General features: G+C 42.6%; 1 protein-coding gene across 4 annotated transcripts in view; it reads right to left on the bottom strand.

Moving 5' to 3' along the window:
• Positions 1-1,106: 1,106 nt before the first annotated feature.
• The window catches only part of TIMM17A (translocase of inner mitochondrial membrane 17A), a 16,827-nt gene continuing 2,215 nt past the window's right edge, over positions 1,107-15,718 (bottom strand). The window contains exons 3-8 of one of the 4 annotated variants that reach the window (XR_003095554.1): positions 13,184-13,247; positions 11,440-11,568; positions 5,799-5,909; positions 5,327-5,479; positions 3,139-3,353; positions 1,107-1,555 (exon numbers count right to left, since the gene is read on the bottom strand). Coding sequence is in view for 1 of the 4 variants with exons in the window: in XM_025211365.1 (XP_025067150.1) it covers positions 1,485-1,555; positions 5,799-5,909; positions 11,440-11,568; positions 13,184-13,247 (375 nt within the window). In the remaining 3 variants the exon portion in view is untranslated. Of the gene's footprint in view, positions 1,556-3,138; positions 5,480-5,798; positions 5,910-11,439; positions 11,569-13,183; positions 13,248-15,718 lie in introns of all 4 variants that reach the window. The other 3 variants (XR_003095555.1, XR_003095553.1, XM_025211365.1) reach the window with 3 other exon arrangements.

The raw sequence follows: 15,718 nt of genomic DNA, 5'->3' as shown, positions 1-15,718 counted from the left end.
CCTAAGCTAACAGTCACATGGTGAGGAATCAAGGCACAGTAGCCCAACAGAAAGGATTCTGGAATAGACGCTGTTGTAAGCAACTTTGTGGAGATAAGATGTCTGCGTTTTTATGGAAACATAGGACAGGAGACTGGGAGGTTATCAAATCCGACTGCAGACGATACAATATTGACTCTCATTCATGAACTTACACTCCCGTCCTTAAAACTACTTTAAATGTTTTCACCAAATCACGCCTACTGGAACACTTGACTATTTTTGCACTCCTTTATATGGTTACTCACTGGATGTGAAGGGCTCACTTTATTTTCTTGGACAAACAGTAATGACACCAATCAACAGAAGTCACTGAGGCAGCACAACACTAGGAGGAATATTAATTGTCAACATAGGACAAGAGTCAAGCTGCACAGCTGGAGTTTGAAACAAAAGAATGGTGGTGTTGGATGGATTGTGATGCTTCCTAGGGTACTCAGGCAAATGAATTCTAGAAGCTTGGGCAAGACATGCAGGTTGTGCTGCCAGCACATAGATGCACCTAGACTAAGCTTTTCTAGTCAAACCTGAAGACCCATGTACTGTATTGTAGTTGATTAATAAAAGCTGTGTTGCTCTGAAAAGTTGTCCTGGGTTCCTGCAATCTTCTGCAAACTGTATCACTCAAGAAAATAAGTCTCTAACAGATAGTAATTTATTTTAAACCAAATGAACGAAACACTAGGAAAAAGTGGTACTGCAGCCAAGACCACAGGCTTGGAACAGCAGAACCATAGGACTGCCTTTGGTAGAATGTGGAAGCCCAGAGCCTTGCACTAGAAGTTACACCCCCACAAAGACTGAGCCAAAAATCAAGACATGCTACATCACGTAGATCTATAACAAAGGTATGTTACTTACCACTGGGGAGTACGGAGATACACGTGGAACAAAGGACAAGAATGGAAAATATATTGTAGAAAAATAAACTTCCTTGGCTCATACAATATTCTTCCAAAAGTACTGACCTCTGGAGTACTAATTACAACACAGGTAAATGAATGAGTTGTCTTAAACTGAAATGCTCAGTACTGTGACCTGCATGTGATACACACTGAGTACAGAGGTTAAATGTCAGATGTTTTTATTGTTGATGACTACAGTAATGGTTAATACCACATTTCAGAAAAGACCACAGCAAAATTCATCTAGTTCCTTATCCAAAGCATTATAGTATTCTGCTTGGTTCTTGTCTTAAACCTTGATGTCTCGTATCAGCAATGTATCAGCATTATAACAATGAACTTATATGAATAAATACATTTATGATCTTCTAAAGCTTCTCTGTTCATCTTTACAGTGAAAAAGTGCCAAGTGTCCTCTTGCCATGGTTTGTACAAAGAGATCTGCCACATATTTCCAATTGAAGGTGTTAAATTGTATCTTGATCTTCCAGTATTTATAATTATAGCTCGAGTGTATAACATGAAACAGAGTAATGGTAATCACTGATATTGCCTGTAGTCACCAAATGGGGAAGGTGATAATTGGGAAGCATCATCTGAAAACTGAGGGCCTGTAAATAAGAGAAAATAATTAATACATTTAAAAGAGACCTTTAATACCTCAGTGTCCTACAAACGTGTGATCTGTTTATAGAAATCCTTTCTGGATTAGCAATGCTAAAAATAAAGGCTTTGTATTTACAGTTTGTCATTCAAGGAAGCTCAAAAGTTTTCCACCTCAATAAATAAAATAACCCTTCCTGCAATGAATGGTTTCATCCCTATTTTACAAATGGGGGAACAGAGACACAGAAAAGTGAAAGGTAAAATTTCCAGTCACATAAGTGACTTGGAGCCCGAGGTCTAGTCTACATCAGAGTTCTACTGACCTGGGATGTGAAAAGATCACATGCTCAAGCCAAGATAACTACACTGCCAAAACTGAGGGTGCGAACACAGCTATGTTGACAAACAAAGGTTTAGCAAAACCTAAGTGAGGAAGATGCTATAACTATACTATATATCGGCAGAGTAACTTTGTTTGCCACATCTCCACTGCCTGCACAGCTATACAACGCAGTCTGTAATGCAAACAGGGTCTAAATCTTTCAATACAATTTTGGCACTCATGTAAGTTTTACATAAAGTGACTTGCCCAATTCCAGAGCAAACCAGTGGAGTGGAACAACTAAAGGAGCCTCAAGTCCTGACCTCCAAGACTCCACTCTCTCCAGATGCACTTTTTTTTAAACGAGTCACCTGCTTCACAAGTTGCAACATATAGAACACTCCTTCGTGGGTACCTTACACTGGATTTAGAAGCACATTTCTTTGTCAAAAAGGAAGAGCTATTGCAATTAAATAAACGAAGAATGTCATTGAATAGGACTGAAATAATGGGTCCATCAGGTACTGGCTTACTTCATGTTCCAGGAATGCTAAGAAAATAAGCTAACAAAAACATTTTTATTTTTACCTAGATGTGTTATTTAGATCCATGATACACAGTAGGTAAAAGAGCATTTGTATAAGAACACACTTTTTTTTTTGTTAAAGGAAAAAGCTGTATGGACACAACACAACTCTATATCGGCCATCTCTCTGGTCACAGCAATCGTGCTATCTCTTAGTCTCAGTGCATTCTGGGGAGGTCTGTGCACTTGATCTCATACTGCCTCATTAGACAATATAGAGTTCAAATAACATGCACAAAGAATACTGTCAGTGGTACTCTGCCCCATGGGGCTGCTGCCTTGTCCCATGTAGACATACACTTGGATAACTGATTCTCAGCCAGAGTGCTACAAGATCCTTTTATGGGTGCTGCACAATATCAGCACTGTTTAGTGTACAACCACCTACACATGATTCACAAGATAAACCCAGATATTTCAAATAAGAATCCATAGTGTCAAAAATATTCTGACCCATTGTACTCTGAAGTCTTTGCAACAGAAGAATTGCTCTATTATTTTACTATAGTCAAAAAAGAAAAAAAAGTGAAAGCTAAGAGCTGGTATTTTCAGAGGGATACCCCAAATCTAACAAGGGTTCCCTTTTGTCTAAAGATTGAGAATCACTGCCCTACCCTGTGGCAATATAGGATTTCCTACTGCTAGGAAAAGAATGAGGAAAAGATAATTAGGAAACCTACCTAAACAGTAAAAAGCACAGATGAAAAATTCCATTTACACAGCAGAACAGTGTTACAACCACGAGTTATCCTGAGCCGCAGGTAAGGCCAGTGCATGGTTAGCTTCCAAGGACAGCAGCCAGATAATTAAGCATGTTTTGCACAGATCCAAACCAAGTTTAGAGCAGCTATTCCATGCAAGTTGGTTTCAGATATGGTGAACCAGCGTCTCAGACCTGCATTAAAAAGGGGGCAGTCTCTAACTAGCATAGTTACAAAACCGTAAGGTCCTTTCTGTATATATAGTTAATTGGCCTTGCAATATTATAAAAATTATCCTCATTTACAGATGAGGCAGACAGAGATAATGTCAAGAGGAAATGTTAATGAAGGCAATGTTCCTTGATTACTAGTACCTCTGTTTTAAAACAAACAGATTATTCTTCCTCTGAAAAGTGATGCAAATACAAAAATACAGGTCAAATACATCATAGGCGTGCATCAGGCATAAAGTAGGAATCTTCATATGTTATTTAATGTTGAAACGCAATCGGATAAATGTTGGCATGCAATCATACATTATTCAATTTTGGCATGCAATCTGATTTTCTATAAATCACTGAAACCGAGATTAGGGACCATCACATGCTATTCCCAAAACTTAACCTAAAATGGTTATTTCTACATCTGCTTAGTATGAAAGATGGTCTTTAGACTTCAGAACAAACTGCTGCCTGTGTCAGGCCAAAGCTTAAATGTCTGAAGTGACAGAACAGAAAAAGAAAACCACTGCTCAGTAGCACTTGCGTTCTGACTCTTAAGTCTTCATGTTCTTGGAAGTGTACATGGCTTCTTGTTAACTAAACATTTACATTTTTTACCACCAAAGAAGTACAACTCCTTTCTGGGCTGCTGGCAGGAAAACTAAATTGGGATATCTGACCTAGTAAAACCATGCACGTCAGCACTGACTCCTGGAATGAACAGCTTAGGTCAGCAGGTCCCAACCTTGGAGTCACAACCCGATTTGGGCTTGCAATAATAAAAAATGGGTTTGCAAAGACACTCAACAGTGTTGATGATGATGATGAAAATCACAGAAAAAAAGCGGGAAATGGTGGGTTCCCCTTGCAGGCTGGCAGAATTCCAGCCTGCAAGGGGCTGCCTGGGAAGAGGATGATCTGGAAGGAGGTGCCACATGCATGTCTGCGTGCACACATGCATACGGCAGCCTGGCAGCATGGAGAGCAGCTCCTACAGCTACCTCCAGGCAAGTTTATGGGGGGGCAGGGGCAGATTGAGGCCCCACAGTGTGAGAGGGAGGAAGGAGGGGAAGGGCTGGGACAGCAGGATGGAGCCATGGGCAGCTCCTCCAAAAGGAGTAGGGGGAAGGCTATGCACGCACACTCCCAAGGGAGGGAGGCATGGGGGAGCATGCCCCCCAGATGTGTGGGGTACAGGCTGCCTGCTGCAGTCTCAGGGCTCCTTACCCTGCTGCCCTCCCACCCAGTGGGCCTCGGAGACCCCCAGGGGGAAGGCAGCAGGGCAGGGAGCCCTGAGCTGCTTCTCCCTATCCCCTACCCATGGGCTCCGCTCTGGCTTGCTGTGAGGAATAGGGAGGGGTGTTGATCTTGTCTGTATCATTTTGGGGTCACAAAACATTTCCAATGCTTAAATGGGGTCATGCTGAGGAAAAGGTTGGGAAGCACTGCCTTAGCCCCTTCTCCCCTCTTAGGATTCCCAGAGTTGATCTGGGTCCTACTTAAAATGCAGCACTTTACCATTGTGCCTTTACACCCCCGATGTTAAAGTCCCCGATATGCATGTCAACAGAAGAAAAACACATCTAACCCTGTCAGCTCTTTCCTGAGCATAATGGAGACTCTTCACCTCCCACCCAAACTACAGAATTTGGAAATAGCTTTTAATTCTGGCCTCTGAGCTGCTCCCACTTTAGCAATTCTGTTTGTCAGTTGGCTTTTTGCCACACAGCAACTTCTCCCAGCAGCTGGCAGAGTGTGAACTCACTCAAACACAGGCAAAATAACAGCACCAAAAGCAGTACAGTAGTAAGAACTAAAATTGCTGAGTCAATTTTCGCTTTCAAGAATCATATTGATGTTTACCAGTTATGCAAAAAGCCTGTAACAGCTACCATGTTACACTCTTCTTACAAGATACAGAAATGGTTGTATGTGAGCTATATTACCCAATATGGCATTTGTTCTGTATCATTTTAATATCTACCAACTTCATCTGCATTGTTTGATACTTGTTGAAATTAGCCAATGGCATCAGAGGAGAGAGGCAAAACACCATTTGTGACATGATTTTTCTATTCTGGGAAATCTGTTCTGCAGACCTAAATGTATGAAATAACGTGGAAAAAGAAAAAACAAAGATATAAAATGTAGGAAAAGGGTATGAGAGCAGTCAAATGTACTCCTATAGCATTTCTAATTACAATAACTGAACTATACACACTTGAATGGATGACAGATATAAAACGAAGAGGACTCGAACTTCAAAGACATCCTAGAAAATGATCTGGCATTTCCTGATATTTCAAAGAGAGGTATCTGGCTTTCCATTCCCTATAAATTGTCATCCTTAAGTGCTGGCATTTTCAAAAATGTTGTAAATACTTTGTAACACTCAAATCTGAAGTGTGGAATCCTTACCATTTGGAAATTGTGTGGATGCAAATCTTGTCAATAGGATACCAGCTCCTTCAATTAAAGCTAGAAGAATTCCTCCCATTGCAGCAGACCCAACCATGGCAACTGGTCCATCTACAAAAATGTCAGAATACAAAACAGGTTGCCTTTCAAAACCTCTTTTGTTCAAGTCTGGCAGATTATCCATTTTGCATAGAATTACCACCTCTTCAGTGTTCAGACTATGTAGAGACAGATCTCAGCTGCTAAGCATTCATTAATATCACAAAAAGTTACAATTACCACACAAGCCTTGCCCTAATACAACAAAGCAGAACTGGTATTATGAGCATAGTCATTTTACTTTGCTTTTCTCTGGCATCTTCCATCAGTAACATTTAAAGTACTTTCTGAGATTAAACCCCTGCCTAGCAGCCTGAATTTAAAGTCCAGGACTTCCACTGTAGTATTCTCTGAAATGCTTCCTGTTTCACACACAGGGCTAGGAAGACAAGCAGAGCTTCAGAGTCTCAATGCATGGATAAGATGATGGTGGCAGGCAGAAGAGGTTTAAATTTATCAAGAACTGGGGAATTTTTTTGGGACAGGAGGAATCTCTACAGAAAAGACAGGTCCTAACTGAACCAAAACAAAACTAGACTCCTGGCACTAAAAATTTAAAATGTTGCAGTGTGGTGTTTAAGCTAAAAAGTGGAGGAAAGCCAACAAGTGTGGAATGGCACACAGGTCACGCTGACAACTCCAAAGGGGGATATCATTCAGATTCTATATAGTCTTGAGGAGGATAGTAAGGGCGTAAGAAGTATAACTGTAGATAATAGTGGGCACGTCTACACAAGATATTTACTCTAGAGCTGATTAATTACCTTTGTAGTAAAACATCACCATTTACACATGTGGCCTTACTAGGTTGCAGTAGACTAATAAATGCTGCTGCAAGGTAGTCCAGCTAAATGCAAGTACTACTCTGTGGCATTGTTTCATGCACTGTAGCACACATGTAGAAGGTGATGGGGCTGGCTGGGTCACAAGCATGCTTCAGTCCATGGCTAGCCAGCAGGCAGCCCCTGCACTGAAGCACCCTAAGCCCCAGCCAGCCCCCCCACAGCACATGGAGTCCAGCTGAAGCAGCCCTGAGCTGGCAGGGGACCCAGGGGGTCAGCCTGCCACCCCAGGATTGCTCCAACTGGGCTCCATGTGTTGCGGAGGGGCTGGCTGAGGCAACAACAGCCTCCATGCTGAAGGACCCTCATGCTTCATCCAGCCCCTCTGCAGCACATGGAGCCTGGTTGGAGCAGCCCTGGGCTGGCAAGGAACCCAGGTCAGGGGGACCAGGGGGACTGGCTGAGGCATGAGGATGCTTCAGCATGGGGCTAGCCGACAGACAGCTCCCATGCTGAAGCACCCTTATGCCTCAGTCAGCTGCTCCACAGCACATGAAGCCTCAGTGAAGCAGCCAGCCCAGGGCTGCTCTGATGGGGCTCACATACTGCAGAGCTGAGGCATGAGGGTGCCAGTCCCTCCACAGCAAATGGAGGCCTGTTACAGCAGCCCTTGGCTGGCAACCTGACTCCCCTGGTCCCCTGTCAGCCCACACTGTTCTGACCAGGCTCCATGTGCTGCACATGAACAAACTCCAGAGCAATATGCTCCAGGGATTTTGCTCCCAGGTGCATATTCGAACAGTGTGCCGCCTGGGAGCAAAAAACTCCAGGGCTTACCTGTGTGCGCATTAATCATACATGTAAATGCGTCCAGTGAGGATGACTCAGAACATCCAGAGTTCCAAACAAACAGCACAAGTGGTAACAGGCAAGGGCAAAATTTATAAGTGCTTCTGTAAGCCAGAAAAGCCAGAAGCCTAAAATATAAGAGGGGTGAACTAGAATGTCTGGTATTAAATGGTGACTTTGACATAATAGGCATCTCAGAGACTTGGTGGAAGGTCAATGGGATACTGTTCTAACAGGTTACAAACTATACAGAAGTGACAGAGTAGAATGTACAGGTGGAGAAGTGGCACTCCACGTTAAGGATAGTATAGATAGGACTAGTATAAAAATCTTACCTGAAAGGAAAACCATAGAACCCCTGTGGGTAGAAATTCCATACTTGAATGAAAAGATTATAGTATTAGGCTTGTACTACTGCCTACCTGATCAGGAACGTGACGATGATTAGGAAATACTCAGAGAGATTACAGAAGCTGCTAAAATGAAACAATAACAAAAGGGGACTTCAGCCATCCTCACAATTACCTCATCAGGGTGAGATGTGGAAATAAAATTTCTGGATGTGATAAATGACTGTTTTATAGAACAAGCCATTTTGGCACCCACAAGAGGAGAACCAATTCTAGACCTAATCCTGAGTAACATGCAGGACCTGGATCAAGTGGCACATGTTGGCGAGTCATTTGTAATAGCAACCATAACAATTTAATTTAACGTTCTGGCAGGAAGGAGTAAGCCAAAGAAGTCCACCATGCCAATATACAACTTTAGGAAGGGAAATTACATAAATGAGGAGGGAAGTTAGAAAGAAGTTCAGTGAAACAGTCAAAAATGTAAAAAGCCTGTGGGCAGTTTGGAAACTGTTTAAAAATATCATATTAGAATCTCAGGAAAAATATAAACCATAAACCAAAAAGGGTACCAAAAAGACCAGTAAAACCCCTACATTTTTTAAAAGCAGAGTAAAGGCGGCTATTCAAGGCAAAAAAGCATCTTTCAAAAAATAAAAAAAGGAAGGTGTGCCCAAATGAGGAAAATGGGAAGAATCACAAATTCTGGTCAAGTGAAAAAGCAAAATGAGGCAGGCTCTTCAAATTCTCTTTTAGCATCTAGCAAAAGATGCTAAAGTTAATAATAAATATAGCAGAACTAGGAAGCCAGCTAGTGAATCAATGGGACCATTAGATGATGATGTGAAAGATGCATCCAGGGATGATAACGTCAGAGCAGAGAAGTTAAACAAATTCTTTGCATCGGTTTTTACTGCAGAAGATACCAGGAAAATTCTCATGCCAGGTGCCAGATCAATCCTTTTGAGTAGATGGGTCAGAAGAGTTGGACCACACTGAAGTGACAAGAGAGACAAACTCGGTGCATCTACATGTTTATTAATGCTACAGCGCAGTAGCGTTGGCACACTTTTTTTTTTGATGCTTACTGCTCAGCAGCCTAAGAACACTGCGCAAGAGCATATTAGCACAGTTTTTGACTGGCATGCTACTGCACAGTGTTATCAAGCTATTGTGCAGTAAGTGTCTCATGTAGGCATGCCCACTGGTAAACTAAATACTAGTAAGACAATAGGACCAGATAGCATTCAACATAATCTATGGTTACAAGCCTCTGTACCGGAGGACTGGCAGATTGCCAATGTAACAGCCATCTTTGAAAAGGGTGCCAGAGGCAATCCTGGGGACTACAGACCATTGAGTTTCATTTCCATCCCTGATAAGTTGGTAATAGAATCTATAATAAAGAGTAAAATCAGAAGCCACATGGGCAAATGATCTACATGGTTTTGTAAAGAGAAATCCTGCCTCACAAATCTGCTAAGTTTGAATGTTAACAAGCACGTGGACAAAGGGAACCCAGTTGATAATATATTTGGACTTTCAAAAGACATTCAAACAAGATCCATCACCAAAGGCTTATCTGTGCTGGGCACCATTTTGTTCAACATTTTGGAGGTGCATAGTGAACTCTCTGTTTGCAGATGACACCAAATTATTCTGGGTAGACAGATCCCACACTGATGGAGAAGACCTGCAAAAATCTCATTAAGTTCAGTGACCAGGCAAAAAACGGCAGATAAACATCAGTGTCGACACATGCAGGGTAATATACCTGGCGAAAAATAACCTCAGCTATACAAACTATGCTGGGTTCTGAATTAGCTGTTATTTATGACTCAGGAAAGATAGCTTGGAGTCACTGTTGACAATTCTCTAAAAACGCCAGGTCACCGCAGCAGCAGCAGTAGCAGCAGCAAAGGCAATAAAATGTTGGGCAGCATCAAGAATGGAATAGAAAACAAAAAGGAGAATATCAACATGCCATTATATAAATCCATGGTGCACCTCATCTTGAAAACTCTGCAGTTCTGGTCCCCACATCTCAAAAAAGGATGTGGTAGAATTAGAAAAGGTACAGAAAAGGGCAGTCAAAATAAATAGTTATGAGATCGGGAGGGACTAAAAAGGCTAAGACTTTAGTTTGGAAAGGAGAAGGCTGAAGGGGGTATATGATAGAATCATGAAGGATGTGGGCCAAGGAAACAGGGAACTATCCTTCACCAAGTCCCAGAATACTAGAACTAGCGGGCACCCACTGAAATAACTAAGTAACAGGTTTAAAACTAACAAGAGAAAGAACTTTCTATGCATTGTGTAGTTAACTTGTAAATTCATTGCCACAGGAGGTGGTGGAGGCAGATAACATAGCCAGGTTAAAAAAGGGACTGAATAAATTCCTGGATGATAGATCGATTAATGGCTATTGATCAGAATGGTCGGAGATGTTTCCTTTGGCATTTCTAAACCAATAATTGTGGGTGCCAGAGAGGGTACTGAATAAGGGATAGATCATTCTAGGGATGCCCAATTCAGTGCTCTCCCTGTATAGCATCCACTTCTGCCACCATCGGAGGCAGGATACCAGGCTAGATGAACTACTGGTCTGACCCAGTATAGCACTTTTTGTGTTCGTATGAATAATAAACCCTTAAGTCTTCCTCCTTACCACTAACCAGTAATTCTTCATATTACTGAGACTATCTGATCACAGCCATTTATCCCCTTTTAGGACCTCCATTCAGCAAAAACTCCAGCATATGCTTAAATCTATCCCCATTCAACAAAGCATTTAAATATGTGCTTCAAAGCTTGCTGAAAAAAGCCTAATGGACTTGATAAAAGATTCACAAAAAAGTCTTCAATAATGACGAAGCAGCATTGTTCAGTCTCTAGGCTCTGTACTGCAGCTAACAATGGGTGGAAGTCCTAATTATCACTTGTGGACACATTTAACTCAATTATCCAGCACACAGACATTTAAACCATTCTGAAACAGTCTAATATTTAGTGGCATTTAGGATATTAAAAATAAACTGACTTTTAACAAGTATAAAACTATCTATGTTTAATCAAACAAATCAAATTAGCATTTCCATAGTGTCCCTAAGCAACTTCTCAATTATACCGTGCTACTCAAGTACGTATGCTCAGCAGAACATTACTGAGAAGTCCAACTGCTTTACTTGAAAATTCCATGTGAGGCCCCATTCAGGAGAATAGTTACAGAAGTCCCAATAACGTCAATATTTCCTGAATTCCAGGCCTAAATGCTGTATTGTAGTTTTAAAGTAAACTCTAATCTATCATATTAGAAATTGTTTAACCATTCAAATATATGTCGGATGCCACACTGGACATGTCAAGATAATTATAAAAACAGTAACATTCCTAAAATAAAAATTGGAAAGATCTGTTACTTTAAGCACACAGGAAACAAAAATTATAAAAAATAAAATCCTTCCCAAGTCCAATCATGTCAGTGATGCTGTCAGTTTAATAAACGTGTATATAATTTAAACGTTAAAAGATGGTCAATAACCCCAGAATGTGGTTTCTTACTTCTTGAAGCTAATATGGCTCCAGTTAAGGCACCACTTGTGATAGAGTTCCATGGATCTTCTTTACCCCTCACCTGCACCATACTGCAGTCAATCATGGAGAAGAGACCACCCCAGACTGCAAAGCTCCCTATTTGAAAAACAAAAAACAAAAAACTTTTAGATACATTACTAACACGCACCAGATTATAGTACAGCCATATTACAAACATGTGTTGTAGTTTATAATAAGAGGCCTACCAGTATTTTTGCCCACTAAAGTATATTTTTGTACACTAAAGTTTATTGATCAGAGTAACTTTACAGAAAGCTTATAGTAAACAACAAGGCTTTACATCTATTAATGCAACCATCATTAAGACAATGATCTAAAGGAATCTTAGCCCAGTCTTGCTTGTGACATTTCCAAAATACATTTAGCACCTGTCCATAGTATCATGATTGGTCTGTATGGTCCACCCATACTAGCAAAATGCAAGTGATAAGGTTGCCAGAAGGCTAACACATCAAATATTATTAGTAGTAGTAGTATTACCATTAACAACAACAATCCCCTACAAAAAGCAAACATAAATTCCAACCTAATGAAAGTGTAGTTTATTAACTTGGTGAGAAGTATTTATTTTCAGAAACCAGTACTTGGCAGAATAAATGCAGCCCTCAGAGTGCTTCTATCCCTGTGAAAGCTTAACACTAAAAAGAAAAAAACATGGAGACTGAAGTCCTCAATTTTAATATAGGTATAATGAAGCAGCAACAGCATGTGCTTCTTCAGGAGGCAACAAGAATTTATCTGCTCTTCAAGGAGTCCTGCTGCACTTAAGGCATACAAAAAACTAGAACTCTTGGTTTCAAAATGATACTTTTTATTAGACCAACTGGGAAATCGCAAGAAAACCATCCTTTTCTGCAAGCTTTCGGGATCAAAGTTCCTTTGTCAGGCTCTGGGAAAAGTATAGATGGTACAAGATGGTAAAAAGTCTCCATAGGTAGGAAATAATCTTCATTTTTGCACAGAGGGAGCTGAAAACGGAAGGCTGTCCCTCTGGGTCCATGAGAGTCTCTTTATGAACTGTGCTGAGTAGCTCTTTGATGTCTAGATCAGGTAGAATTCCTTATGTGGAGGTGTCAGATGGCAGGCAGGGAGATAAAAAAAAAATCTTTCTTGCTGTTCTGCAATGAATTTTAAAATCCAAAAATCGGCTAAAGTTCGGCATCTTCCATGTTTTAGGAATGTACTTGGTAGCCGTGTTGTTGTCTCAGACCAACACGGCTACCAAATACACTCCTGCTGCACTTAATGCATTTTCTTGCAGTGTCTAGTCACCATCTCTTCTTTTTTTTTCCTTTTCAAAATAGTCACCCAAACCACTCAGTCAACTTTTAGAATAGAATTAATGAAGTAAGGGACATCACTTCATGTGTAGTCAACTTCAGAATCATTCTTAAGCATGGCAGGTTGTTGAAGCTGTGTTTTGACTAAAACTTGGACTAAGATCATCATCAAAATACCAAACTATGGGTGGCAGATTTTATAGCAGATACTAACTCCTCTGCCTCAAAAAAATCAAACTAGACTAAAACCATCAACTCCTTTCACAAAATACACTTCAGATCATAACTATTGTTGTTATAAAGTTTTTGAACCTCACTCAAAGCCTTTGAGCTATTTAGTTCCTGTGAAGCTTCCTTTTTAAAAGTGAAAAAAAGACTTACAAATAACAAGTGTACAAAGCTGTAATTACCTCCCAATTGAGGCGCTCTGGTTTTAATAGCTGTCAAGCTTCCCCGCAGCCGGTGGTTTACACCCTACAATAAACCAAACTGATTGTCAGAATGAAGTTCAAGTTTTCCATCTTTAAACTTTATAGACAATTCAGCTGAAAATTCTTAAACACTTATGGTTATCACTGGGCACAACTACATGAGACGCTAACTGCACAGTAGCCTAACAGCACAGTGCTAATACAATACCGTGCAGTATTATTAGGCTACTGTGCAGTACCATCACTAAAAAGGCATTCACTAGTGGTACTGGGCAGTAACTCTAGTTACTACTGCACATTTATTTAGTACTTGCTTATACAAGGACTAAATTTAATGATCAGTAAGTTACTGTGCATTTATGAACATGTAGACACACCCACTAAGTATTTTTTATTATAAACCAGTTTGATAATTCATTAAATATAGCCATTCCAGACTATTTGGTATATACTGATAAGGTAGTAATTTTTACTCTATCATTAAGTATTTAGTATGTCCTTCTTAGCACATGTGTAAACTACAGAACCCAGTTACATGACTGTAGTAGACAATTTTCTGTGATGTAATAGTTTACTTGCTGTATCACAGTTTTAACAAGACACTTCTATAACAGGTCATACTTATTTTTAATTGATCTATTTCTTTTTTCTGAATGATTCCAAATTACTTCACTAAGTTAATACATAGGGGGCACGTCTACACGAGACGCTTTACTGTGCAGTAGAGCGAATTACTGTGTTGTGTCATTGTCTAATTTACCCCAATCATGGAGTAAATTTGAAACTTGTAAATACAAGTAGCAAATTTACTCAGGAGTAATTACTGCGCAGTAAAGAACATGCAGACTGTCGCCCTGGAGCAATCTGCTCCTGGACAGCCAAGCAGCAGAGGGTGGGAGACTGCTCTCTGCCCCTGGGAGCTGTCCGCTGTTGATGCAGGCTCTGCCACTGGAGTCCAGGTAGGGACAATGTCTCCCTTCCCCAGCAGCAGGGAGCTCCCAGCCCCCACTCCACAACTGCTTTGTTCCCAGATCCAGTGATCACTGATCACAGAGCTGGGAACAATCTCCCCAGCCTGTCCCCAGCCCCCACTCCACAATCTCAGAGCTAGGGCTGGGAGCTCCCTGCACCAAGAGAGTTCCCTGCCTGGCCTGGAGCAGGCTGGGACCTGCCCCTGTTCGGGACAGTCCTGGCCACCCTTGGGCCACGCAGGGAAGTCTGCACATGCGGCCTGGAGGTGGATGGGGACTGTCCAGTTTCAGACAGTCCCAGCCCCATGCTCTGATTGGGTGATTGAGGACTGGGGCTTGGAAAGAGCTGCAGGGGAGGAGCAGGACTCAGCCCCCTCCCCTATCCACTGGTTGGGCAGCTTACAGCGAGCCCCTGGCTGAGTGGGGAATCCCCACCCATCCAGGGACTTGCTGCTAGCTGCCCCACTAGCAGGTCAGGGCAGGGGGCTGGGACCTGCCCCTCCCCTGCAGCTCTTTCTAAGCCTCCTGACCCCGATCAGGGAGCTTGAGCCAGGAGCTCTCTGCTGCGGGGCAGGGGGACAGTGTTCCTACCCAGGCCCACTCCAGCAGCAGGCATACACTGTCCCCCCTGCCGGGGGAGGCATGGGGAGCATGTGCCCCCCAGATCTGTGCATGGGGCAAAGGTGGGCTGCCACTGCAGGCTTGGGCCAGGGGCAGTGCCAGGCTCTTCTCGGAGTGGGGCTGGGCCAGGGCTGTGCTCAGCACAGGCAGTAGTGATGGGATGGGTGGGTTTGGGGGCCCTACAGTGAATTTTGGGGTGGCTGTAGTCCAACCCATAGCTCCCCCATTCCAGCACTGCCTTCCCTGAATGGATTCCTAGCCCACCCCTCCCACCCACCGGGAAGAGCCCAGAATTGCCCCCAGTCCCAGTCTCCAGCGGCATCCCGCCCTTGTCCCGCACACAGATCCCAGAGGCACGGGCCCCCATGATGCATCTGTGTCCGGTTCTGGGCACCACACTTCAAGACGGATGTGACTAACCTTAAGAGGGGCCAGAGGGGGGCAACTCGCATGGTCAAGGGGCAGCAGACCAGGCCCTACGAAGATAGACTAAAGAGCCTGAATCTATTCAGCCTCCACAAGAGAAGACTGAGAGGGGATCTGGTGGCCATCTATAAACTCACCAGGGGGAACCAGTGGAAAATAGGTGAGGCTCTGTTCCCCTGGGCACCACCTGGGGTAACAAGGAATAATGGCCACAAATTGACTGAGAGCAGGTTCAGGCTTGATATCAGGAGGCATTACTTTACAGTTAGGGCTGCCAGGCTCTGGAATGGGCTCCCAAGGGAGGTGGTGCTCTCCCCTACCTTGGGGGTCTTCAAGAGGAGGTCGGATAGATATCTGGCTGGGGTATTATAATCCCAACACTCGTTCCTGCCCAGGGCAGGGGGCTGGACTTGATGATCTGTTCAGGTCCCTTCCAACCCTAGAAACTATGCCTCTTCCAAGTGTGCGTGCAGTGGCTGGAGCCACACCCCCTCCC

Source organism: Alligator sinensis, unplaced genomic scaffold (genome assembly GCF_000455745.1).
Source record: "Alligator sinensis unplaced genomic scaffold, ASM45574v1 scaffold773_1, whole genome shotgun sequence".
Lineage (NCBI taxonomy): Eukaryota > Metazoa > Chordata > Crocodylia > Alligatoridae > Alligator > Alligator sinensis.
The sequence above is the reverse complement of the archived record's forward strand: the minus strand, read 5'-3'. Positions and strand labels throughout refer to the sequence as shown.